Source organism: Lampetra planeri, chromosome 18, assembly GCF_965212315.1.
Source record: "Lampetra planeri chromosome 18, kcLamPlan1.2.h2, whole genome shotgun sequence".
Lineage (NCBI taxonomy): Eukaryota > Metazoa > Chordata > Hyperoartia > Petromyzontiformes > Petromyzontidae > Lampetra > Lampetra planeri.
The window spans coordinates 5,556,528-5,584,157 of NC_136124.1; the positions used below are offsets into that span (position 1 = coordinate 5,556,528).

A 27,630-nucleotide genomic window follows, 5' to 3' on the forward strand; every position below is an offset into this window, starting at 1 on the left:
TACTGGCAAATGAGGTTCCAATGGTGTAAACTCCACACTTCTCCACGGTCTTCACTGGACCCCACCCGGCCCCAGTTGCCTATGAGGGCAACGGCGGCGTGCTCGGCTTCATCGAAGGCGACTCGCGCACCTCTTGCCCCAGAGCCCGTGGCTTCAAATCAACTCGGAGAGAGCCCTGGGTCGCATTAACCAGAATGGACGCAGGCCTACCGACACCCGCGCGCGTGGCTGCTGCCAGCCACAATAAATCAACGCGAATTGGTTGCAGCGATTATACAAACCCCCCCCACCCAAGCCAAGACCTTTGCTGGCCTGCGGTCAAAGGGCATGGATATTAATAATGTCAAAATGTGATGCTGGTATACGTTGCCCACCGCCTCCTCTCAACCCCCCCCCCCGCGCCTCCAATCTCCCCTTCTTGTGAGTGTAGAATGATATAACGACCGTTGGAGATGATTAAAAAAAACATCCGCAATGTTAGGGACTCGCGGAGCTTGGGGCAATCGTTGTGGTGGCAACGGACCGTTCTGTCGTTCGGCCGTGCCTCGTGAAGCGTTCTCGCTCCTCTCGTGCAGGGAGTTAAAACAAAGACCGCGCCGAGCCGCGACATTCGTGAATGTATCGCGCAGAGACCTCGTGCAACCAGTGTCGGATTATCCTCGTAGCACAAGTTGCTACATATGCTACGGGCCCCGCACTTTCAAGGGCCCCGCGCTAAATGCTTTCAAGCTATCAATTCCGTTCTAGATTTGAAGCTTTCGTGACTGCAAGGATTCATACTCTTATCTACGTGACTTTACCGAATAAACCTAAGACTATCAATTCCGGTTCAGTAATTCTGCACTTGCTCTATTACTATAGTACTATACCGCCTTCAACTTTTATTAACGACTGGGTGTTTAAGGTTAGCGATTTTCCGTATTATCTGTCTGTATAGCAAGTAAAAAAAAACACACAATTACTTTACTACGCAAGTGAAAAATTCGTGTGTTTTAATATTCACGAATTTTTTTTTTTAATTGAGGGCCTGTGGCAATCGGAGTGATAGCTTTGGGGGCAGGGTGTTTCGTTGATTGGGGAGAAGCGAGGGACTCGCTTTGGGGGTGGCTGTGTGTGAAAGTGGTTGCAGGTTGTGTGGAATTGGCTCGTGGGCACGGGGGTTTGGTCTCGTGGGCACGCCGTGATCATCAGATGGGGGGAGGGCCCAGAGGTGTGACTCAACAGAGAGCCCCGCCGCGGGGAACCAAGGACGAGGGGCGGGGGATTTCATTCCGCTACTGATCCTCCTGCTCAAGGTGGCCTGCTGATCTGGCTCGAGGTGGCTGGAACTGATCCCCTGAGGTGGCCTGTTGACCCTGCTCGAGGTGGCTTGGACCGATCCGGCTCGAGGTGGCTTGGACCGATCCGGCTCGAGGTGGCTTGGACCGATCCGGCTCGAGGTGGCTGGGACCGATCCGGTTCGAGGTGGCTGAGACCAATCCGGCTCGAGGTGGCTTGGACCGATCCGGTTCGAGGTGGCTGGGACCGATCCGGCTCGAGGTGGCTTGGACCGATCCGGTTCAAGGTGGCTGGGCCCGATCCGGTTCGAGGTGGCTGAGACCAATCCGGCTCGAGGTGGCTGGGATCGATCCGGTTCGAGGTGGCTGGGACCGATCCGGTTCGAGGTGGCTGGGACCGATCCGGTTCAAGGTGGCTGGGCCCGATCCGGTTCGAGGTGGCTGGGACCGATCCGGTTCAAGGTGGCTGGGCCCGATCCGGTTCGAGGTGGCTGGGACCGATCCGGCTCGAGGTGGCTGGGACCGATCCGGCTCGAGGTGGCTGGGACCGATCTGGCTCGAGGTGGCTGGGCCCAATCCGGTTCGAGGTGGCATTTGGAGTGATTTGTTTTGGTCTGTTCCAGAGCCAGGTGATGCTTCGTGCGGTGCCTTCGGGGTTTTGCTCGGCAGTTTTCTCCCACCAGCGTTCGTGGTGGAGTAAGTCGATGAGGCCGTGACTGTGTTGGTTGTTGCGTTTGTTGCGAGGGTCATTTTGGTAGGCATAGTGGCGTGTGATGCGTGCACTCCTCCGGATAAGTAGTAGGCCTGTTGCCCTTTAACAATGTAAGATTTGTTTCGAGGTTAAGTTCTAAGTAGACACTATACATCTGGTTATATTCCGCACACGGTCATTTGAGGCGTCGCGTGAAATAGGGGCCCCACCATAATTTAAACAACAGTGATGCTAACTAGGGTTTCGGGTATCGACCGAAACCAGCTAAAGCATTGCCCCAAGAGGACGCCACCGTTGCAGGCCCCTTCGTGACACGTGCTACAGGTCCCGCACGAGCTTAATGCGGCACTGCGTGCAACCGCATTCGTTGGCGCTGCCCAACCGGTTACAGTCGCTGTCGACGCGTCCTGCTGCTCCCTGAGAGCAACCAACCCCACCAGACGGGTCACATGCCACCACCACAACGCCCCACCACTCGCTGCCCCCGCCTGCCAACACGCATCGCCTCCGCGTACCACTCGCGCTGTTCATCCGTTAATTTAGCAACATACGAAAGGCAGACAATGTCCCGTTCATGTCCCCTTCATGTATCCGTCTCTCAATAAAGAACAAAATATGTAAGAAATCTTACACAACCCGCCAATCGTGTCGCACGGGCCTTGTTTGTGGGTGTGCGTACGTTCAGCAGTGACGAGTCAAGACAACCCTTTGATATCGGTGTCGACACACACACACGCGCACGCACGGCGTCTCAACAGCAGAGGCCGTGCTTGCTTGAATCGATGCCGGTCGAACTGACTACGATCTCGCAGGGACAAAATGAGTAGGAGCCTATTAAATTTTTTATTCAGAATATTATTTGGCACGGCTGGTAGTGCGCAGACGCACGCACGGTCACTCCCTGGGCGGTGCATACCCGGGGTGCTCCTCCGCATTGCGTTTTAATCGGGAGGCTTCAATCGGCGCTGCCCATATTCTTCACACTGCCCGGCTGCATGCAGAGCCGGAGGTGTTACCAGGTAAGGCCCCGCTGAGCTGTATTGTAACGTTATTTTCACAAGCGACCTGACCATCAATGAATGATGGCTCGGCGAAGTGGCTCCGCAAGTGGACATTTGTAAGCGGCCAAATACTCTAACCGCGTGATGTTGATCGTAAATGTGGAGAGAGGGGGGGACCAGGAGAAAAATCCACGCGACCACGGAGGTAAAAGAATATAAAAATAAAATCACGACGTTTCGGAAGCAACATAAGCAACCGTGATCCGGTGTTGACTGCTCCAGCAAAATTAATGAGGCGCCCTTCAGTCTTTGCTTTGCTCGTTCCAGGTCGCTATGAAAGCGGAATAATGGGGGCCGACCGTGCCAATGCGGGGGGCCCTCGTGAAAGAGGCAGAGTCTTGAGACGCCGGGGTGAAAACTATACTCGCATTCACATTTTTATTCCTGGATGCAATCTGACCACCTCAGCCCGCGCCCCCCGCTCCGACATCCCCGTCCCCGCTCAAAAAAACTAATATAAATCTTACATAATATTTGTCGCGTGAAGTAAGAGTTAAAATATATTCAAATTAGGTGTGTAGCAATTAACTTGCTAGACCCGACCCCCCCCCCCCGGCTGAGACCTTCAAAGATTCCTAACCTGGACCCCCCCCCCCCTTCAGCCGTCTGTGCTGTCGATTCCCAGCTGCTGCTCAGAGTCTAATCCTGCAGTCTATGACTGACTGCCTCTGCAAAGTAAATGCGCCCACTGTTCCTGTACGCCAAACACATCTAATGTAAGTTAGCCGCCGAATAAAAGCCAAATGGTCACACTACGCACTTAGCAACTTGAATTACATTCAACTGCAGCATTAATAAGCAATGTAGCTGCTTGGGAGAGAGACGTGCGGCGTGCTTTTTAAATACCTCGGGAAGACGACCAAAGACACGTATGCAATTTAAACATCACATTCGCGCTCTGAACTAACGGAGTCTTTTGTGATGAACTACATTCATTACTTTAACATTGCGTTGTTTTATCTTGTTGAGCTTGAAATTCGTATTCATCTCATCTGCGTTTATGCACATTCCATCTCCGCTACTAGTTTTGTCTTTGCTTTGTTTTATTTGTGATTTCTTGCCGTGTCATTTGCCCCTTTTTACGTTCGTGCTTTTCTTCTGTCACTCGTCTCGAATGAAAAAGAGGCCTGCACTCTTAATCGGTTCTCACCTGGTTGGAAACACCTGAGCTGGGTTCTCACCTGGTCGAAAACACATGGGATCTCACCTTGGAAGAAAACAGCTGAGTTGTCACCTGGTAGAGAACACCTGACCCGAGTTCTCGCCTGCTTTAAACACCTGGGTTCCGCGTCTGAATCAATACGTTTTACAATCTCCCATCAGCCAGCCCCAAGCTCGGGTTCCCACATCTGTTGTGCACACAACCTCGGACGTGTGAGAAGGGAAATACAGTATCTCACAACGCCTGAAGAGGGTAGAATGACAATTGAATGCATTTCGTCGAGTTTCTGTAGTCATCGGGGGTTGTGTCATTACGCAACTCTTATCAACTGGGACTTGTAATACCCTCGGAAGACTTCACAGATTTCCAAGGGCAGCAGCTACCTTTATAAGATGACACATCCCTGAGTAAACCAGGACAGGTGGCAACCCCCTAGAGAAAGCTTGCAAGAGTACATCTGGCATTAACACTTCAACATAGCGAGTTGTCTCATTAATTCAGCGAATCCAATTGACGTTTTTCTTATAAATCTAACAGATTTAAACATTAATAACGAGCTACTTAAAACACGTTTTAACGTGCTTCTACGGCAGTGTTTGTTCGACGTGAAAGCGGGACATTGCAGACACAAGGGGAGGGGCTGGGGGCGTAAAGCCTCGGTTTTCAAAATGCCATCACCAATTCGCCCCCACCCCCAGTAAAGAGCATGTTCTTTCATGCAGTTTTATTTCAAGACCATTGGCTGAATAAAAGGAGTTGTTGGTCATGCCCCGGTATGTTGAGTAATATGACGCTTTTTAAATCCTTTATATTAAGTTCGCTTGCTTGCTTAGGACCGTGTAAATCTTTCGGTCGTTTTTTAACACACTTCCCGTTATCCAATCGAGCTGACATTTTCCACACAGACTCGTTGTGCGTGACAATTAATGTTCGTGAAAAAAAAATTCCAAAATTTTACACTTTAGGACAAAAATATTATATGTAATTACCAATTGCTTAATGGTGCAATGCAATCATCTGACCCATAGGTGGCAGCCATTTACAGCCAGAGGACGATAAGACTCTAGCCGCCACGCATATAAAGGATTTATAGTGAAAAACTTTGTTTTTACGGGTTAATTTTTAGTGACGTGGAAAAACAAGAAAACTGCTTTTCATTTACGTCCTTCCATCGTCGCACCTTTTTAAGGTACGCATCCCCGACGTAAAACGGGGAATACTCGTCCATTCAATTCGTTCACTTGACCCCCCCCCCCTTCCCCCACCAGCGACCAGAGGCCGTTATGTTCGCCGACATGTCAACAAATAATACACGCGACATGTGGTTGTTTCTCGAAAGGAATTTCAACCTCTGAATGGCGCTCGCTCAGGTGTGGTGGGAAGGGGGTGATCGTTACGTCAGATCGAATCCGTGGGTGGCTGGCGGAGAAATGTTCGGCACATCATGGACATGGCCTGAGACGAGCAAGATCCATTAAGGGACTTGATAATAAACCACAGGTACTTGGCATGGATAAATCAATCGATTAGTATAGATCCTCACACTCCGTGATGCGTGCGTGCAATAAAGCGTCTGAGGATCGATTTTTTTACGATGAGTGCCAATTACGTGCTGATCACATGGCAATGTTACCTCGAGAGCAATTTGGGATTAACAAAAACAGCACAAACGAGACGGTACAAATGAGAAACGAGACAAAAGAATCCGGTAGAACCCCTCTTAACGACGGTGATTGGTTCCACGAAACCGGTCGTTCAGTAATTTGGTCGTTAAGCGAATATAGGAAATATACGTTAGAGGCTTAATTCATTCCGATAGCATCTAAAGATACAACTTTTCACCCAAAAAAGTACTTTATAATATTTAAACAATGGATATGAATACACACAGATACTAACAACATTATAAAACATCATATTAAAAGAAACATGGTTAATCAATGCATCAATTTATATTTACTGTATCGAACAGCCCGTCAACAGGGGAATGGTCGGTAAGCGAACACGCTGGGCTCCATGGAGGCCCATCGTGAAGCGATTGGTCGTTAAGAGGGGTGGTCCTTCATAGGGCTTCTACTTTTATTGATATTTTTAAATATATTAGAGACCAGCCATGGATTGTGAGAAGTCATCGAACCGAGGATTGTGTGAGTTGTGGGCCTGCTGCATTTTCCAGATCTTATATTCTGTCCTCTTAACTGAGATATTGTACGCTCTGGATTATTTCAAGTTAAGAGTTGGGATGCGTCTTATAATAATATGGTCGGTGTGTGTGTGCGTGGGACCACATTTGCATACCGTTTAGTATCGGCATCGGGCACGCGCTTTGGGTGCATCTTACTCTTCCCGAGATTCTTATCATCGAGAGAATGCGGTGCACGTTCACAGCAGCCCCACTCTCCCCATCGCACCCAAATTGATTATAACACATTCCTGCGGAGGGAGCTGGTAGGAACGTTGGGTTGCTCGGTCAATGGCCAGGGTCAACGGCGGCGTGGTGTATTCCGCAAATATGACCGACTGTGAGGGCGGGCACAAGCCGGCGTGAGTCGGTTAAACGTTGAGTTGTATAAGGGCACCACGGGGTGACCAGCCCCTCCCCACCCAGCCCCACCCCTCCCACCCCTCACCGAGCCCCTCCCCACCCTCCCCTCTCCACCCAACTCCACCCCTCCCATTTTTGGATGCACGGCCGACGGACGGACACAATAATCCCCTGTGGGCTGGTGTAACCAGGAGGTTCCTACCAGTATAATCCAGCAACCTCTGGGCGTGACGACGACGAACTCGGCAGGCAGCACTTTCTCAATCGGCTGGCCGCAAGGACTTCATCGCTGATTATCTGTCGGGTGACTCGTGTTGATATTTTTAGCAGCGGGGAAATTGGGAACCGGAGCGACGCTGTTATTAAAATGTTTGCTGCCTGGCTACGGGAGGTTGGTGTGGTGGGTGGGTAGGGGGGGTGGGATGTCTCGTTGGTGGTGGAGACGTAAGGGCAGGGGGAGGGGGGGGAAATGGATTAGACGGAGACGGGTGTGATAATCATCATATCACAACCAGAGATGGAACGCATCATTGTAATCATCAGAAGCAGCTGCATTTGTAGAAGTAGTAGCACGTGGGGCAGCACGTGGGGCATGTGACGAAAGGTCGTCGTGGAGAGGTGTCGCCCGATTCTGGCACGCCCTGTCATCGTTTCCTTCCCTTCTGCTTCAGTCCCTTCTGTACTTGCCAAGACAGTTTACAAGCCACTCTCACACGAGCCCACCCATCCCAAGACCAAGCCCCCCACCCACCACCACCACCTGGCTCCGCGTCGTCACCTCGGTCGCCAATTTCGAAATTAGAGGTGCGGGCGACAGGAACATTCCCAGCAGGGTCGCCAGGCTGCCAGCGTTCGATTGCGCACACACGCGCGGCGCTCGGGGGGGGGAGGGGGGGTGGGGGGAGGGGGGGGTGGGGGGAGGGGGGGGGTGGGGGGGGGGTGGGGGTGGGGGGAGGGGGGGGTGGGGGTGGGGGGAGGGGGGGGGGGGTGGGGGGAGGGGGGGGGGGTGAGGGGAGGGGGGTGGGGGGGGGGGGGGTGGGGGTGGGGGGAGGGGGGGGGGTGGGGGGAGGGGGGGGGGTGGGGGGAGGGGGGGGGGTGGGGGGAGGGGGGGGGGTGGGGGGAGGGGGGGGGGTGGGGGGAGGGGGGGGGGTGGGGGGAGGGGGGGGGTGGGGGGAGGGGGGGGGGTGGGGGGAGGGGGGGGGGTGGGGGGAGGGGGGGGGGGTGGGGGGAGGGGGGGGGGGTGGGGGGAGGGGGGGGGGTGGGGGGAGGGGGGGGGGGTGGGGGGAGGGGGGGGGGTGGGGGAGGGGGGGGGGGTGGGGGGAGGGGGGGGGGTGGGGGGAGGGGGGGGGGTGGGGGGAGGGGGGGGGTGGGGGGAGGGGGGGGGGTGGGGGGAGGGGTGGGTGGGGGGTGGGGGGAGGGAGGGGAGGGGTGGGTGGGGGGTGGGGGGAGGGAGGGGTGGGGGGAGGGGGGGGTGGGGGGAGGGGGGGTGGGGGGAGGGAGGGGTGGGGGGAGGGGGGGGTGGGGGGAGGGAGGGGTGGGGTGGGGGGAGGGGTGGGGGGAGGGGTGGAGGGGGAGGGTGGGAGGGGGAGGGTGATGAGACGGAAGCTTGCGTTGCCTCCGAAACGTCGTGATTTAATTTTGTAGTTGTATTTAGTTATTTATTTTCACCGACGTGACTTTACCGAAAAAAACAAAGAGTATTCTGCAACTCTTGTCGTGAAGGGCCTGTTTTTGTCGCTGTCCGCGGTGCTGACCGATACAACTCGCCGTTTCAGTGCTGCCCGCTGGTGCAAACACACGGGGCTGCTACGTGAAGATACGACCATAGCACACACACACATTCAACAGCCTTTGGTCTTGACAGTACTCACCCCCCTTGTGTAATGCAGTTTTATTTTTGATAACAAAATGCAATACGCATACACGAATACATACATACATATACGTACACATAGCCGGTTATATATTTTGTATTTCATATCGTATATGCTTTGAATAATTTATATTAAATGACGTATATAAACTCTGACAAACCGCGGTTTTTTTTTTGTTCATTTAAATAACCTTCCTCTAGTTTAGTGCACGCATCGGGTAACGTAGAATATTGCTATAAAATCCCGCAAAATCATCGCTACCATCGTCAACGTTCCGGTTACCCAGAGGCCCCTTTGCTGAACAATTCCCCGCAACAACAACAACACAAATGGTTGGTTACAAAATGATGATCGGGGTGAGGCAGCCTCCCTTGGGCTCCGGTGGTTATCGTCATCCGCGGACCTAGCAGCGAGAAACTAAACTCTCCCCTCTCTCCTCTCTCTCTCTGCTACGTTTGTCCCTGCAACTGTGGCCAGGCTCTGAGCAGGTAATTTCACAGCACATCAACCACCGTCTTGCCTTTTTTTCGCACCATATTGGGGGTCGGGTGGGGGGGTGCGAGAGAGCGACAAACACGCAAACAAACGAACGAACAATCGAACAAAGAGAGGAGCGCCCGCATTGAAAAGCTGCGCTAGTGGTCGAACGAGCGTTAACTTGCATCCCATGCAGAATGTCCTTTGGCATGAATGGGAAGAGGTGGAAGAGAGGGGGGGGGGAGGGGTTCGTTACCGTCTCGTTGTGTGATTCTTCTCGGATTCACGAGGACGGAACCACGCTGGAGAAGATGCCGCGTCTGTAGACGGCGACGTTATTATTATTTTTAAAATTATCTTCATTATTATTATTACTAGATTTTTTTTGCGCTTAAGACTCGGTCCGGCTGCGCCATCGCCGTCGTCGTGTGGGCCACTGCCGATCGCCTTGGCCGCGACCGCTCGCTCTCGACCTGACCCTCCGCTGCCCCTCCGACGAGGCGACAGCGGGGGGTGGCAGTAGGCGAGCGCGGGGTCAAGGTGAGCGCGGGGTCAAGGCGAGCCGCGGGGTCAAGGCGAGCCGTGGGCGGGCGGGCGGGCAGACGGACGGGCGGGCGGAGGAGGCAGGCGGAGGGCCCCAGGGGCTGCGTCAGAAGTGACCGTTTTTGGAGAGGTAGGCGATGAGCGCGACGGCGAGGCCCACGTAGATGCCCGTGCCGATGGTGATGGAGAGGACGGCGAGGAAGAGCGCCCGGCGAGACGACGCGCTGGCCTGGTGGAGCTCTCCCTTGACGATCGCCCTGCTCGTCTGTGTGGCGCGTGCGAGACGGAGAAAAACACCATCACGCAAACAGTGTCGGCAAAGCCTGGCCTGCAACCGATGAGTGCCAGGAGGTCAAAACTGTTGTTTTTTGTTCCCCCACGATCACGTTCAATACCCGATGGTGGGCGTAGCCATCGTGTGTGCAGGTGGCGGTGCAAACTAACCAGGGCCCGCAGTTGCCAGAGAGGCTCGGGCACCGGGGTTACGAAGAGGGGGGGGGGAGGGAGAAATTGGACAAGGGCCGGTTCAGATAATCGCCGCACGCGTTGACCGCGAGCGGGTATCGAACTCGCTCGTGTTCGTGTTGTCGTGCTGGCAGATTTTACCCGGCGGGACAGGCAGAAGGCGGCGATTCCTAGCGGCCAGAAGCAGCAGAGCATGGTGAAGACGGAGAGGCTGAGGTGGTCGCGCGGTGGGAGGGCCATGAAGTGGTCCTCGCTCTCCGTGTCGCTCGAGTAGTCGCTCTGCGGGGCACGCGCCCGGGGGGAGGGGGGGGACACATCGGCACGCGTCACGCGCTTTGGAATCGCTGACGTCGTCGTCATCGTCGTCGACGTCATCGTTGTCGTCATTGTAGTCGTCACAATTGTCACCATCGTGATTTTAAACATGGCATTGCCATCACCGTGAACAGGTTATTATTATTCTTATCATCATCTGAATAATGTGTCGTTAGTATGATTACGAACAGGGCACCACCATCACAACCATCGTCATTTTGAGCAGGGCATCCTAATTATATTTTAAACAAGATATCCTCAACATCATCACCATTAATAATTAGAGTACAAACATGTCGATATGATCATCATCGTAATAACGAAATACGACATTTATAAATAGGTCATCAATAGAGTTAGAAGACAAGGTACGTGCATATGCAGCACGCTTTCTCCGAGCCAAGTTCAACCTCCAGCGGTCACCGTTCTCCTCTGGTCACTTGTCAGTCGGACAAGGAGGCTGCCACTTCTGGCATCTATCGATCAGCTGACACGGAGCCATGGGCCACATGCTGTCCACGAGGCATAGGCTCGGTGGTTACTGCTTGAACCAAATCATGGGAACGTCGCAATAGATACGTGGGGATTTGACCAAAAGAAAGCACTTCACCTGAACACAGTTGCGCCGTGTTTGTGTAATATCTATCGAGCAGAGACATGTGTGCACTAATGAAACAAAGAGTGGCTTGAGACGGAAGAGATGAGATTACGGAGATGGATGTTGGGAATATATCTTAAGCGAAAGGAGGCGGAATGAACAAGCTGGACCCTTAGCAGGGATTAATAATATTCTAAAGAAGGCAGGAAGTGGACTGTAGACTGAGATGGTTGAGTATGCGTTGAGAAGAGATAAAGAACATGCAACTCGAAGGGCTATGGAGAGTAGAGACCCATAGACTCGTACAGAGGCCCATAGACTCGCACAGAGACCCATAGACTCGCACAGGGGCCGATAGACTCACACAGAGACCCATAGACTCACACAGGGGCCGATAGACTCACACAGAGACCCGTAGACTCACACAGAGACCCATAGACTCACACAGAGGCCCATAGACTCGCACCTAGACCCATAGACTCACACAGGGGCCGATAGACTCACACAGAGACCCATAGACTCACACCGGGGCCCATAGACTCACACAGAGACCCATAGACTCACACAGAGACCCATAGATTCACACAGAGACCCATAGACTCACACAGGGGCCCATAGACTCACACAGAGGCCCATAGATTCACACAGAGACCCATAGACTCACACAGGGACCCATAGACTCACACAGACCCATAGATTCACACAGAGACCCATAGACTCGCACAGAGGCCCATAGACTCGCACAGAGGCCCATAGACTCGCACAGAGGCCCATAGACTCGCACAGAGGCCCATAGACTCACACAGAGGCCCATAGACTCGCACAGAGGCCCATAGACTCACGCATGATCACGTATATTAGAAGGGATATGGGGATGCCACCGGGGCAGAGAACGAGTGGAGGGAGAGAGGGGAGGATGCCGTGGAACGAGGACAGCGGATGAGACGAGGCACAGAGTGGAAGCTCGTGGAGCAGGAAGCTGCGAGCAGCCTGTCCCTATGCAGTCATTGGGACTTCTGGCTTCGAAGTGGCGTTTTTTCCCCCCTCCGGGTATAATACAGCCACTAAACACACGTCACGCTGCGTAATGTGCCGTGAGTGACTCCAATCCAAGCGATGCCTTCTCTCGTCTCGGTAATCCAATCTTTACACGGCACCCGACTTTTATTTATCAACGTGGGCCAACCGTTGATGATGAACGCGCCGGTAAAATTAAAACCCCGTGAACATCTGCGGCTATCGTAATTGCGCTGTGAGAGTATCATTACTTGTTAACTTTATTTTGTGTCCCACTCCCGTCGTAGAAAACGCCCATTGTCTCTCCGCCGGTGGGGGAGAGGGGGGGGGCACCTTCCGACGTGAATCGCGGCCCAACATTTAAACAACGCTGAGCGGAATTTTCCCCGGCGCGTGGGGCGATGGGAACGTTTCCGCTTGAAGGCAGCGCATCACACGTGCCCCCTTCTCTTTCTCCTCTTCCTCTTCCTCCTCGTCGCCGCAGCTGCTGCTGCTACCGCGGTCCCTCGTGGGCAACGGAGAATCGGCGCAAGCGGCGAGCCACAGAGGGCCGAGTCACGAGGTTGGCGCACCCCGGGGGTTCGCACGCACGCACCTCGTACGCGCTCTTCAAATTACAAAAAATATGTAAATATATAAATATCTCCCGCGACACAAAAAAACGTGGAAATATTGTTTCTTTCAGACACTTCCCGAGCCGTGGAACGAATCCGCTTTCTGTCCGGCGCAGGGAACAAAGTTCCGAATTCTGAATGAATGGTTGTGATTTCTAAATCCCAAGCACAGGCCTAAAAGCCCAATTGTCTAACAACAACCCAGTACTGTTACAGTTGTATTATGTTGCACGTATGTGTGTTGAACTTCTTTCGCACCGTACGTAGCCAATCGTGCTAATCGGAGGTGTGGGGTGGGAGGAAGGACAACAAACTAAACACACCAACAACAAGCAGTTCTGACGAAATGAGTTTTCAATTTAGATTGATGTAAGATTATTTAGTTGGAATTGAGCATGGCTTGCTGTAAGAACGTGAGAAAATGTTACGGTTGAAGGGAATTTCAAAGTGGAGCAGTCGGGGGGGGGGGGAAACAGGGATGAGAATCGTGGTGAGCCGCAATGTGGTGAGTGGGTGAGTGGATGAAGTGTGGTGAGTGGATGAATGGGTGAAGTTTGGTGAGTGGATGAATGGGTGAAGTTTTGTGAGTGGGTGAGGTGTGGTGAGTGGATGAATGGGTGAAGTTTGGTGAGTGGGTGAGGTGTGGTGAGTGGATGAATGGGTGAAGTTTGGTGAGTGGGTGAGGTGTGGTGAGTGGATGAATGGGTGAAGTTTGGTGAGTGGATGAGTGGGTGAAGTGTGGTGAGGGTGTGAGCGAGTGAATCGGTGAGTATGGGGAGCGGTAATGTAACGATGAGCGTGCTGCTCTAAGAACTCGGCGACCCGAGTTCGATTCCTGCTAACGGGCAACAACAGGGACGAATATCTGAATCGGTCCTGGGCCTCCCCTAGATCGACTCAGCCTCAAATGAGTGCCTGGTGCGGTGTGTAAACATCGCCATTGGGGAGATAAAGGCGGCCGGGCGTGGTGCTACCCCCCGCCCCCACGTGTACCGTGCCGGTCTTCATAGGTGCTCGCCAAAAGCGCTTGCCCCAACAGTCTGTTAAGGCTATACGGGGGGCGGGTCTTTGTTTGTGATAGGTGAGTGGGTGAATGAGTAGGTGCAGGGTGGGCGAGCGAGCGAGTGTGTGAATGAGCGAGTGAGACTGTTGTGACCTGGTGGTCGAACGCAGTGTTCTGGTAGACCGCGATCTCATCGTAGTTGGAGGAATCAATGAGTGGCGTTCACGGGACCAGTGGCCATGGTGGTAGTAGCAGTAGTAGCGAGAGAAGAGTGATACAGCGGGTGACTGACCACCGGTGACCGAACGACCACGATCATTCCAGGCCGCTTCACGTCACCGCCACAAGCCGTTGTCACCTGTACACATTTCATTGACATCTGTGGCATTTGAGATTGCGTGGAGCTTCCTTTACCGCAGGCATCTACGCTGCACACTCCCTTTCTCCTTGTTCAGGTGTTTTGCCCCCCCCCCCCGCCCCAATCACCCACTCTGCCTATGGCAGTTTCCGTCCCTATTTAAAAGAAACATTCTCACTCCCGGCAAACATGCAACGTTGCGCCAACCTTGGCACGTGGTTGGAACCGTTGGCCCAACAACGTTCACGTGTTGACTGGGCCGTTGTGTACAACAGCAATGGGGCGAGAGTGTCGTCGGGTCGACGGTGCAGAAGCGAGGGTGCCGCAGTGGTGAGTTGTTAGCTACCTCGCTTGGTATGCAGGAGGTACGTGGGTTCGATCTCGACCCTGGTGCCTGCTGCTGTATATTCGGAGTCTGCGTGTCTCTCTCTCTCCGTGGTCGTGTGGATTTTTCTCCAGGGTATTTGGCTGCTGTACATTTCCACGCGTTAAGCGACTTCGTTGAGCTATCATTTGTGGCCAGGTCGCTTCTGAAAAATAGCTGTCTAGCTCAGTCGCTATTACCAAGTAAACATAAGTTGTGTTTTTACTTTAGTTGAATCTACTGTTGTACTGTATTATTCTCCGGCGTCTATGCTCTCCACCTTGACCAACCCGCACTGGCCAGCGTGTAGTATAGTCAAATGAACACCACTACCTGCACGGCCTGGGGAGGCCCTCATCCAGCAGTGGATTTGACTAAAGGGCACTACATTAAAGATAAATTGTCAGTGTTAGTACACTAATCATCGTACGACCCGTGATGACTTCCTACAGAGAGGTGAACGTTGCTCGCTTTATCGCCCATGAAAGCATGATGGGGTGGGATCGCTTTCTCCGAACGGGGGATTGCACTCTCAAGTTCTCCCACCCTGCAAGTCGCGTGCTCTGCCCACTGAGCGGTGCAACTGCGTCGGACGTGCCGTGGATTAATCAGATTTCTCTCCAAGCCAAAGTCCCTTTGATCTCGCTGTGCTTCACAAACCGCGTTAATGGCATCATCGCATACTCCTGGCATCGAACCCTCGTTTAATCAACCACTCGCTCTGTGAGCAGACAGTCGAGCGCACAATTGAAACCAATGATATTAGCGCTCTGCGAGTAACATTATTACGATTGACAGCAATACCCCGATTTACGTCGGGGAATGCGTTCCTGAAAGACGCGACGACGTATATCGAAACGACGTCCGATCAAAGGCGATGTCCAGGAGCAGTGAGGTGGAGGAGGACGAAGGCTGAGAGGGTGACAGATAACGAGAAAGGACGGACGACGATGAAAATGATGACGATGCCGTCAGCAACGTAAGTGTGTCTGGGGTGGGGGGAGGGTGGTGAGGCGACGCAAATCAAGTAGCGGTGTGAATAACAAAGTAACGACGTTAACGAGAGCGAGACGTAAATCGGCGTGTCGCTGTCCGAGACATATGCGGGGTGTCTGTGACCTCGGGCGTCATTCATCACGCGATATTTGTTTTCTTTCCGGAACGACGCGAGGATGATGTGGAGTAGTAATAGGCGACGTAAGGCACTACCACTCGGAGCACAAGGCACACGACGTCGCGAGTACTCCGCCGACGTTATTTGCGAGATGGATGTGTGGGCTGGGTGCCAAAACGCAGTCATTCCCCGGAGCAGCGTTCTGGATTGCTGCCGGCTGAAATTACGAGTGACCAAATCACAAGGAGTGTGCCCGGCCTCATCACATGCTGTAAGCTAAGCAGGCGTTTAGCCTGGATAGTGCTTTAATTTGAGCGACCGCAACGCTTTGAAACAGGGGTTCTAGTCCTGCGACAGGCTACATTGTCAGCAGAGGGCAGTGCTGAAGCACGAATCGCATTGTTGTACCGTACTGTGCTGCCACGTTGACCAGCGGGGTGAAGTATGGTTAACCATCTCACCACCACGACCGCGTGGGGAAGGCCCTCAAACTAGCAATGGATTAACACAGGGGCTGTGCTTGTAGATAGAGCACGGTCGGGTTTGCTAAGTGGATGGTAATTATCAGTATCGTGATGGAGGAAGCTCATCTTCCAATTTAATAGAATACTATAATCATTTGCTTTTGAGTTACGACATTCATCTGACCCACACCATAGGCGGAGCGTGCGCAGGTGGCGTTTAACTCCCACGCGGTTGAAACGGAACGGTACATTGTTATTTAATTCTGTGTGTGTGTGGAGGGGTGCGGGGGGGGCTCCAAAGCGGGTTATAGGACGCACCTTTCCCAATCTGTATTGGAACTAGAACGAAAGGGGGGGGGGTGTGAGCCTTAGATCCCGGTAAGCGTGCGCGTGCGTGGTGTTTGTGACAGGAGTGTAACGATTTGCGCGCTGCGCTACGAACCCGGGCGAAGCGAGTTCGATGCCCGGTCACGGCCAACACCAGTGACGGTCCTGGGCCTCCCCTAGGTCGACTCAGCCTCAAATGAGTGCTTAGTGCGGTCTGTGAAATCATCCCCACTGGGGAGACAAAGGCGGCCGGGCGTGGTGCTGGCCACGAAACCACCCGTGTGCCGTGCCAGCCTTCATACGTGGTCGCTAACAGCACTTTCCCCAGCGGTCTGTCAAGGCTACACGGGGAATCTTTGTCTTGTGTGTGACAGAGCCGATTTGTAAAACTTTTTTGACACCGCAGCACAAGTTTCTGGTGGGGGTGGAGGGGAGGGTGTTTCTTTTTTTTTTCCGCAGCGTCTTATAATCCGGAGGAATACGCTAGCCGCGTGCGGTCTCTGCGTTCCGAACTCATTGAGGAATACATCTGGGTGGCGTTGTCATCAGCGTCACCGCTCCCGTGCTGTTTGCTGGGGCTCTTGCGATGTGGGGGGTGGGGTGGGGGGAGGGCCCTCATCCAGCAGTGGATTGACAAACAAGGGTTGGGAGCCTGCCCGTACGTGTGTACTACCACTACGATAACAACAACACGTGGTGCAGCTGTCGTAATTCGTCTCAATTAAAAGCGGAACAACACAATGAGTAATCGTGGCAAATTAACCGAGGGCTTAATTTCTCGCTGAGTGTGTTCCAAGCTGCTGGTAGACTGCGTGGGGTAGCCATGCGAGTAATATCAATATCGAGATGTATACTGGACGCGGTGTATAATAATATAAATAAGTTAACAATTTACAACGCATGCATATTCACGACATGGCAGTGTTTAAACGTCGAGAGCGCGACTCGGGAGACGGAATTTCCTCCCCAATTATTCGCCGGGACCAAAAACCCGTAAAAAAAAAAGAAATGTCAGCTCTGAATTCACTTCAAATGTGCTCTAGGCGCAGCCATCCAATTCCCTGCTCACGCCACCGCCGGGAGCTCGAGAGCGCTCCTCTAAGATGGCACATTGGCCTCTTCTTCCGCGCCGGATAGATACATCTCTGAATTATCGTCTCGCGTTCCAATGGCTCCGACCTTGGCCTACTCTTCCACGCCGGCCAGGCGCCTTGTAAACACCCCGTCACGTGCACGGGAACTGACAGTCCCAGCGTGCTCGACGCATTCATTCTGACAAGAGTTTCAAACTTGCCGCGCCGGGTAGATAAATCTCTGAATTATCGTCTCGCGTTCCAATGGCTCCGACCGCTTTGCACCGTCACGTTCCAAACCGCGCAGCGCGAACACCGCACGGCGAGCGAGAACATAACTGGACCCCGGTCGTGGTGGCCTCCCGTTAAGGTCGACTCAGCCTCAAAAATTGAGAACCCACCTGAGCGCGGTGTGTGTGTCTGCGTGACGTGCTACGGTGCAGGCGACAACAACGCGCAGCGGTGAAACGGCTTCGTTAACGCAACGAGAGAGAGAGAGAGAGCGAGAGAGCAATTTGGGGCGATGGTGGCCTTACGTCGAGCTCGTGGAAGTTCTCGTCTTCCTCGTCCGTGTCGTACGAATCCGTGTGCACGTGGGCATCGCTCGTGGCCAGCCCGCAAAAGTCCGGCTCGGGCAACGCATCGGCAGGCCTGACCCGTCCCTCGCTAAACGTTGTCTCGCAGCACTCGGCCACCGAATCTTTGTGCAGCAGCAGCAGCTGCGGCGGCGGCGGCAGCGGCGGCCCCTGCTGCGGCCGCGTGCCCATGAACCCCCCGCCTGGGTCGGTGGCTACGGCCGCCCGATGAGCGGCAAAGGAGGCGAAGCCCGGGCCGTAGTAATACGCTTCCATCGCCTTCTGCAGGGCGCGGGGGTCGAGAGGTTGCACGGTTTTCTCGTCCGCCTCCTGCCGCCAGCGCTGAAGCGGCTGCTCCTTGTAGAGAGGGGCAGGGTACCGCGCCGCGTGCGCCTGGTCCGAGCCCAGAGCCTCGCACTCCGAGCAGAAGCTGCGGTGATCTTGGTGGGGCTGCTGCTGTTGCTGTTGTTGTTGATGAGGATGGTGGTTGCCATTATGGCCCAGTGCTGCGCTCCGAGTGGTGGTGGTGGTGCTGTTGTGGTGCGCCATGGCAAGCGAAGGAACGTGCCTCGTTACCGAGTGCGGCGCGGACAAGCCCAGAGGGGGCTGCGACGTACGTACGTTGAACTTCTTTCGCGCCGTACCTAGCCAACAGCGCTAATCGCAGGCGCGCGGTGGAGAAGGAGCGGGCAACGGAGGAGACGGCCGGATCGTGTGATCGCGTCGTCCTATCTTCGCTATTCCTCTCCCGCGTCTCCTCCCCCACCCCCCCCCCCCGTTGATCCGCTCCCCACCTTCGGGACGCAACCGCGCGATGTTTTCCTTGCCGAGGCTCGCGGGCGCACGCGGTCGAGATGACGGTCGGAGTGAGGAGCCGCGGTGGGGTGCCTCGAGGTGAGCTTCGCGGTGAGCTTCGCGGTGCGAGCCGCACGATGGACTCGTGCCCGTATAGCGCAGATGAAAGAAACGAGACACCCCCTCCCCCACCCAGCTCTACCCCCCCCTCCCCCCCGGCGACGGTCTCACTTCTTTAAGACGCCGATGGCAACGTGGCTGCAGGAGATGACGAACGGGGGGCTATTGGCTACCGGGTTATCGCGATGAGCACCATCCGCCCCCCATCATTCGCCACCAGCACCAGCATCAGATTCATCGTCAGCATGGCCAACAGCGGAACAGCGTCCTCTAGTTTAGCCACGTTGCGGGGAATGCCGCCGCGCGGGCAGCTGTGCGAGGAGGCGCCTCACTCAGATGCGTCTGAATCCGTAGCTGGGAGCTGGAATTGACACCGCCTCGGGCTGAAGAGCGAAGTGGAGCGTGGCGATGCGTCGCATCTGCTGCTGCGACGACGACGATGATGATGATGATGCTGCTGTTGCAGTGGTGGCTGCTACTGCTGATGTGACTGCTGCTGCTGTTACTGATGCTGCTGTTACTGCTGCTGATAACACTGCTGATGTGACTGATGCTGCTGATGTGACTGCTGCTGCTGATGTGACTGCTGCTGCTGATGTGACTGCTGCTGCTGCTGTTACTGCTGCTGATGTTGCTGCTGCTGTTACTGCTGCTGATGTTACTGCTGCTGATGTGACTGCTGCTGCTGTTACTGATGCTGATGTTACTGCTGTTGTTGGTGCTGCTGCTGCTGCGACTGCTGGCTCCTATCGCTGCCTCTGCTGCTGCTGCCTGATGAACACTGCCTCGCGAGCGACAGCAGCAGCAGCAGGAGGAGGAGGAGGTGGCTGATCCGGTTTCACGATTCTCGCCCAAGGAGCTTCGCGCTCCGAAACCATTCATACGCAGAGCGCGCCTTGCTGCATCTGTGTGGACGTGCGTGTGTGTGGACGTGCGTGTGTGTGGACGTGCGTGTGGACGTGCGTGTGGACGTGCGTGTGGACGTGCGTGTGTTTGTGGACGTGTTTGTGGACGTGTTTGTGGACGCGTGTGTGGACGCGTGTGTGGACGCGTGTGTGTGTGTGTGGACGTGCGCGTGTGTGGACGTGCGCGTGTGTGTACGTGTGCGTGTGTGTGTACGTGTGTGTGTGTACGTGTGTGTGTGTGTGTGGACGTGTGTGTGTGGGTGTGGACGTGTGTGTGTGTACGTGTGTGTGTGTGTGGACGTGTGTGTGTGTGTGGACGTGTGCGCGTGTGTGGACGTGTGTGTGTGTGTACGTGTGTGTGTGTGTGTGTGGACGTGTGTGGGTGTGTGTGTGTGTGTGGACGTGTGTGGGTGTGTGTGTGTGTGTTTGTGGACGTGCGTTTGTGTGGACGTGTGTGTGTGGGAGTGTGAGCGCGTTGTTTGTGCGTGTGTACTTGCGTGCGTGGGTGTATGTATGTATATGTGTGCACGTGTAACAGCACTTGCCGCAACAGTGTGTTAAAGGCTATACGGGGGATCTTTGTCTTTGTCGTACGTGTGTGTGAATGGTTTTAGGGAGCGGTATTGCAACGGTGAGCGCGCTGCGCTACGAACCTGGCAACCCGAGTTCGAATCCCGCTCACGACCAACACCGGTGACGATTATCTGAACCGGTCCTGGGCCTCCCCCTAGGTCGACTCAGCCTAAAATGAGTCGACCCTGTTTCGGTGTGTAAACATCGCCAATGGAGAGACAAATGCGGCCGGGCGTGATGCTGACCATCATCACAGCACTTGCCCCAACAGGCTACGCGGGGGATTTTGCCTTTCGTGTGTACGTGGGTGTATGTGCGTGTATGTCCGTGGGGATGGGTTAAGACGTGGGTGTATGTGCGTGTGTGCGTTTGTGAGAGTGGGTTAAGACGTGGGTGCAAGTGCACGAGGCATCTTGTGTTTGCTTGCGTGTGAGAACGTGGCTTGTGTGTTGGATTAGGGTGTGGGTGTGTGTGTGTGTGAGGGTGGTTGTGCGTGTATGTACGTGGGAGCGCTAATGTAGTGGTTAGCGCGCTGCGCTAGAAACCTGGCCACCCGGGTTCGATTCCCGCTCAAGGCCAACACCAGTGACGATTATCTGAACCGGTCTGGGCCTCCCCTCGGTCGACTCAGCGTCAAATGAGTACCTGGTGCGGTGTGTAAACATCGTCGCTAGGGAGACAAAGGCGACCGGGCGTGGTGCTGGTCACCCACGCCTTCGCGTGCCGTGCCGGCCTCCATAGGTGCTCGCTAACAGCACTTGCCCCAATAGTCCGTTAAGGTTATACGGGGGAGCTTTGTTTTTTTTTTCATGTACGTACAAGTGTATTTGTGAACATGTGGGCATGTGGGTGGGGTGTGTGTGTGTGTGTGTGTGCGAGTTGGTGTGCATTATATATGTGTGTGTGGCTCAGTAACAAGGGTTGGTGTTTAAAACAACACCCTCGCATTTGAATTTATATAGCGTCTAAATGCGACCGCATCCCAGGATGCTGTCGACAAACAGTGGGCATGTTTATTTCATGGATGAGCGAGAGGAGGAAGGGTCAGTCCGTCGTCGGCAGAGGAAGCAATGCGGTCTTGAGCCTGGTCTTGAACAAGCGCAGAAGAAAGAGAACAGAACATTCGGTGGCACGGTGTCGAGATGTTAACTACCTCTCCCGGTATACAGGAGGTCGTGGGTTCGATTTCGACCCAGACGCTTGCTGCTGTATACTTGGAGTTTGCGTGTCTCTCTCCCCGTGGTCGCGTGGGCTTTTCTCCGCGTCTTCCGGTTTTCCCCTCCTCGTTCAGAATCAACATCACGTGTTTACAGTATTTTTCGACTTCACATTTCCACGCGATAAGCCACTTCGTTCATTTGCGGCCAGATCACTTCTGAAAAAAAGCTACATCGCTCGGTGAGCCCTACCCGGTAACAAAGAGATTGTTCAGTTTCGTTTTAGAGATATCTTGAGTAATGGGGTCGAGGATGAAGCATTTTGTGTTTATTTTTCGCTGTCCTTCCCCGCACCTCCGACGAGCACGGTTGCCTACGTACGGTGTGAAAGAAGTTCAACGTAATTGCGTACAAAGCACGGGAGGTTTCTGGGAGAAAGACGGAGAGACGGCCCTTGCACAGCCACCGGTACAGAAGGCGTGGTGTTATGTACGCGAAAGAAGGCAGCTGTAATCTTTAAAAAAAAATCCTACTTTCATTTCAAACAATATTTCATGCAGCATGCATTAATGTGCAGGGAAGTCGGTTTCAACATTTGTGAAAATAAATGAAAAAATCCCATCCAGGCGCTCTTCGACTTAAGAACACTCGACGTACGAACACCCGCACTTACGAACAAGCTTCCATGACGTTCTTCTTTCACGTTGAATTATTACGCGAACCCACTTCCAAATTGAACCGCGGAACTATTTTGTTCAGCGGAGCTATCCTCTGCGAGATGTAATGAGTCAGCCTGTGCCCTTTGTGCATGCGTCACGTGTGCGTGTGTGTGTGTGAATGTGTGTGGGGAGTGCATCAACCAGTCATCTCGGTCATCTCGGTCAGTCGACCCGTGGCACCTGGGTCTGCCCCGTGACCTCCTGCCAGCGGGCGTTCGACACTTCACGTGGCCTCAAGGTGCACATGGCCTGGCACAAGCGTCGTGGTGACGTCACCGCCACTTAGTGGCGAATGGCGGTTGTTGTTGTTGTTGTTTGGGGAGCGGTAGTGTAGCGGTTAGCGCACCGCCCAATGCAAGCGGGGACCCGAGTTCGATTCCCGCTCACGGCCAACACCGGTGAAGATTATTTTAACCAGTCATGGGCCTCTCCTAGATCGACTCAGCCTCAAATGAGTACCTGGTGCGGTGTGTTAAGTCATCGCCACTCGGGAGACAAAGGCGACTGAGCGTGATGCTGGCCACCCCCACCTCACCGTGTGTCGTGCCGGCCTTCATAGGTGCTACTCGCTAACAACACTTGCCCCAACAGTCTGTGGATGCTATACGGGGATCTTTGTCTTGGTGCGTCTATCCATGCATCTAAGTTGGCCCGCTGACAGCACTTGCCCTGCAAGCCTGTACGCGTAAACGAGGGATCTTTATCATTCCACTGTGATCTTTACAAATCAATTCGTACTGGGAACGAGCCGAATATCCACGCCACTTTGACATCTCGGCTTAAATATAACGTAACAAAATGCAGCAAAAAAAATAATACTTTGCCTATTTTTTTTTAATCATTTTTGCTAAATTGGGCCAATCTATGATGCACACGTGGGTATTTTGACACCACTCAATCGGAATACTACATTTCACGAAAAAACAATATCGTTGCTCTGTTTTATTTACCCAACAAAAACCACGATGAGTCTCGAGACATCAGGCAGATATGTTTTTTGGCGAATTTAAATGTATCCCCGCTCCAAAGACAAAGACCCCCCCCCCCCCCCATATCGCCTAACATACTTGTTGGGTGCAATTGCTGTTCGTGAGCACCTCAGAATTCATACTGGAGGAATCCTATGAGCTGTAAAGCTCTTTTTCACAGATGTCCACCTAATGAAGGCCGACACACACACACACACGGCACACACACACGGTACACACACGGCACACACACACACACGGCACACACACGACACACACACGGTACACACACGGCACACGCACACACACGGCACACACACGGCACACACACACACACACACGGCACACACACACACACACGCACGCAGATCAACCTTTGATCTTCATCGCCGAGCAGCGTGTATTGGTAACGGGGCTGTAGCCACGACCATCGCCATCTCAAGCTCGTGCCGTCCCCAGAATACAAAACACCCCGGCTGGCTGGCTGGCTGGCCAGGGGTTATTTATTCACTCGCTCGGAGGTTTTTTTTTCTTTCTTTTGGAGCCTGAGCTTGAAACGAAAGATGGAGAGAATTGCGTGAAGGCAAATCTCTTTGCCGCCTCTGTTAATGTGCGTTTCTTCCCCCTCTCTCCTTCTCTCAGCATCGTTTTATATTTGTGTTAGTTGCTTTACAAAAAACACATGCGTCTTATCTAATATGAATGTCGTGCTGTGTAATGTACAGCAGTCAACCCACCGCTGGATGAAGGGCTCCCCACGCTGTGTCAGTCAGTCATGGAGGTTGTGTAACCATACTTCACCACGCTGGTCAGTAAGGGTTTAGGGAAGGGCAGAGGAGGAGCTCGATGCTTTTTGACTCGTACGTGTCGCATCTAATGGATTCACACGACCTCGAGCCAACAGAAAGCCACTGACATCGTTCACGATCTCCATGGGCCACGGTGGCTGCTACGCCGCTGCACGTGGCCGCCTGTAATCCGGCATTACCGCGGAGGGCAGCAGCGAGGGTTTGTGGGTCGCCGCACACAGATGTTGCGTGAAACTCCCTTCCACCCGTGGCTGGGCGTCGAGGAGGTGCCGTAACCGTGGCTCGCTAGAAGCTAAGTGTGTGGACGAATCTACATCTGTTTCCATCTCTACGGGGATAGAGCGTTGCCCCCTCGCTCGCGCGTGTGAGTTTGTTCCGGGTGCTCCGCTTTCCTTCCGCGTGGATAATGAAGACGCTCGTTATTTATTGTCTGGAACCATCTTAAAATGGAAAGATAAAACGCAATTGTAGCAGCAGCAGCAGCAGCAGGACCCCTCCTGAAACGAAAGAGAAATTGGACTCGGCGTGGCGTTCCTAGACGAACGACTATTTGAGAAGCGATGCCTGAATCGGATCGTGACTGAATCGCGAGTAAGTGACTCGCATCGGACCTGCAGTACAGTGCTGTTAATCCTCGGAGGAAATAATAGCACTGTTTGTATTTATTTATTTATCTGAGAAACGATTTTAAATTGATCCGGGTGCTGGGACCCAAGTGTAGGAAATCGATGTGTTTTTAAAACTGCAAAAAAAAATTCCCCCTGCTACCTAATGAAGTTTTCACGATGGATATTACCAATCAATCCGCTGGCTCCGCTTCTGTGTGCGCCGCGCAGGAACGAGCTGATTTCGCGTTCGGATGAAGCCTCTGTCAATATTAACAACCGTCTATTATTCACAAAGTTTTGCTCAATTAAAAGCTAATTTTCCCCCCATGTGTGTTTTTCTTGCTTTCTCTAATCTCCAGGTTTCATCGATCGACGACATTCATGTACCCGTGTACCCAGCAACGCCTCCCCGAGTCTCACGGCTCTTTGACATGAGGGTCCTGTCAGCTTTTACCGCAGCACGGCGGGGGGTCATTGCTACGTGTACGATTGCATCATACGATTTGGGCAAGAAAAACATGTTTTTTTACCTTTCCCCGAGACCTTTCTCCCAATTGTCAAATCAATAAATGAAGACACTGGACTAGAACTCTCGTGGAGCGGCGTGGTAATGCGTGTGTTGGAGAACGACCTTTGCGAAAGTAGATGTCACAGAACTACTTCTGAGACCACTTCAAGTGACACCTCTTTACTTGATACAGCAATTGTGCTGTGACGGTTCCACCTGAAGACGGAAGCTTGTGTTGCCTCCGAAACGTCGTGATTTATTATTTTATTTATATTATTACTTCTATTAATTTTATTTTTATTTTTTTACTTACGTGACTTTACCGAAAAAGCCTAAGTATATATGGAGGGCGCTGCACTTTCTCGTGTGGCTTGCTGTGCAGAAAAGCCACGTTGCATGACGGTCACACCAAACTGTTTCATTCTCAGAGCTGAGAATTTGGCCAACTTAAGTAAAATTCCAGATGTGACATGATGTTCGTGTGTGTGGGAGCAGTAGCAAGCAGCGCTACGAAACCGGCGACTCGAGTTTGATTCCCGCTCACGGCCACCCCCAGTGACGATTATTTGAACAGGTCCTGGGTCTCCCCTAGGTCGGCTCAGCCAGTGCCTGGTGCGATGTGTAAAAATATCGCCACTAGGGAGACAAAGGCGGCCAGGACGTGGTGATGGCCACCCACCCCCTCGTGTACCGTGCTGGCCTTCATAGGTGCTCGCTAACAGCACTTGCCCCAACAGTCTGTTGAGACTATACGGGGAATCTTTGTCTTTGAAGTTATTGATGGCGGCATTGGGACCGTCTGGTCACTACACTAGATAATGATTTTATTATTATTTTTAAGGGTGGCTGAATCCTGGATTCCAACCCAGGTTCTCAGCTGTGCTGACTCAATACACACAGCGTGGTAGTCGTAGTGCGCTAACCACGCCACACCAGTGAAATCTGAATATTTACGAGATGAAAAAAATTACACCGAGGATGCAGTAGAAGCCGCCCAATTTAAATACTACAAGCAAGTGAAATTCCGCCTTGTCTGTCGTATTAGGTGAAACGGCACCGTAAGCCAAAAAAATATATAATCTGGAAAAAATAAATAAAACAACAAAACATCTGCTTTGCAAGATTTCGCTTTGCAAGTGCTGAGCAAGCTTCTCCAAAGCCACCGATCGGTAGCGCTGCCCATCGCAGCGGATAACAATGCACATTAATAACAATGTTCTTCGGTAATCCGTGAAAACCCTTACGGGGGGGGGGGGGGTGACTCTTTGAGGACGTTTCCCGCTGCATTGGGACCGTTCGGCCAATTGCACGAACGGGCGTTTGTCTTTGTGTGCGGAACAAACGGAGAACCCAGAGAGAATAATCCACCACGCAAACTGGAGGCCAGGGATTCTCAACATTTTGTTGGCTGCTGCTGCTGTTATCCCTTCCTGCCCGCGCCCCTTGTTGAATTTTGTTTCACCGCCACTCCCCTTTATTTTTGTTGCCTGACCCAACATGGTTCTGAGAAATAAATGCGTGAACAATGACTGTCAATAATGTAATCAATCGTCCATTTTTGTGAGATATCCTAACTGGCTGGTAACTGCAAGCGAATAGAAAAATAACAACAACATTTCATCGGGTGCTCTGCATGCGCAACGTGATTTGTTCCCGCTCGCTGCTTCCTCTTCGAGCCACATTGTTCGCGATCAATGAGTTTAGAAAGGTCTTTTATATCATTCTAGGTTATCATATGGATTAAAACGTTACGGTGGTTAGTTGACATTGGCAGATTCATACGCGATTATTAACCAACGACTCTCACGCACGATATAATTTTCACACATTTATAGCTTGCCACGTGTAACCCCCTGTGGTCCGCGTGTCCCCGGATGAGAACCGCTGCCCGAGAGATCTGCAACCTGTGGTCACGTGTACCAGAGGTCGCAACCGGGTACCCGATACCCGATACCTGGCTACCCGTACCCGGCCGGGTACGGGTACGGGTACCCGTGTGCGACCCTGGTGCGGCCGGGTACGGGTAGGCCGTGAGTCACTGGTGAGTAACCGTTTGTCACTCATTTCGGGTACGGGTACCGGTAGGGAACGGGTACCCGTACCCGGCCGGGTACGGGTACGGGTACCCATTTGCGACCCTGGTGCGGCCGGGTATGGGTACGAGTAAGGAATCAAAACCCGTTTGCGACCTCTGACGTGTACCTCCCTGGTGGTCAGCAATGTTACTGCAGGGGGGGGTCCGTAGTTGAGAAACATGAATAACATCCTCACCAAGGAAATGTACGACTTTAAAATAACTAGTTTAGGATGTGGTGGTCCGCGACATTGTTGGAGGTTTGAAAAAAGGGGTCCGCACACTCGAAAACAATGGGAACCGCCACTCTAGGGGGGTTAACAGCTAAAACTCCGCACAGATGGATTCAAGACACGTGCCCACATTGTTGCTGCCTCGCAAGCCCGGCAGGCTTGGAAGTCTCCGCTTAGCTTTGAGAACCCATGCGTGGCCGTCGAAAACTCAAATCCGCAATGC

General features: G+C 53.2%; 1 protein-coding gene and 1 long non-coding RNA gene across 2 annotated transcripts; one reads left to right on the plus strand and one right to left on the minus strand.

The window, feature by feature from the left end:
* The first annotated feature begins 1,172 nt into the window (after window positions 1–1,172).
* Window positions 1,173–2,632, plus strand: LOC144723711 (uncharacterized). The gene is made up of 2 exons (XR_013586268.1): window positions 1,173–1,814; window positions 1,865–2,632. It is a non-coding gene; the product is annotated as an uncharacterized LOC144723711 (long non-coding RNA).
* A 6,000-nt stretch (window positions 2,633–8,632) lies between these two features.
* Window positions 8,633–18,676, minus strand: LOC144723712 (synapse differentiation-inducing gene protein 1-like). The gene is made up of 3 exons (XM_078602653.1): window positions 17,900–18,676; window positions 10,258–10,395; window positions 8,633–9,916 (listed from the first exon to the last, which is right to left on the minus strand). The coding sequence occupies exons 1-3, from the start codon at window positions 18,485–18,487 to the stop codon at window positions 9,758–9,760; spliced, it is 885 nt and encodes a 294-aa protein (XP_078458779.1). The 5' UTR covers window positions 18,488–18,676; the 3' UTR covers window positions 8,633–9,757.
* Between the last annotated feature and the right edge of the window lie 8,954 nt (window positions 18,677–27,630).

Excerpts from the sequence above, each read along its gene's own strand:
- LOC144723712 (XM_078602653.1), bottom strand. The coding sequence starts at position 18,487 with ATGGCGCACCACAACAGCACCACCACCACCACTCGGAGCGCAGCACTG. Across the intron at positions 10,396-17,899 it reads AGAACTTCCACGAGCTCGAC|AGCGACTACTCGAGCGACAC; the intron begins GTAAGGCCACCA and ends CGTGCCCCGCAG. Across the intron at positions 9,917-10,257 it reads CCTTCTGCCTGTCCCGCCGG|ACGAGCAGGGCGATCGTCAA; the intron begins GTAAAATCTGCC and ends CGCGCCACACAG.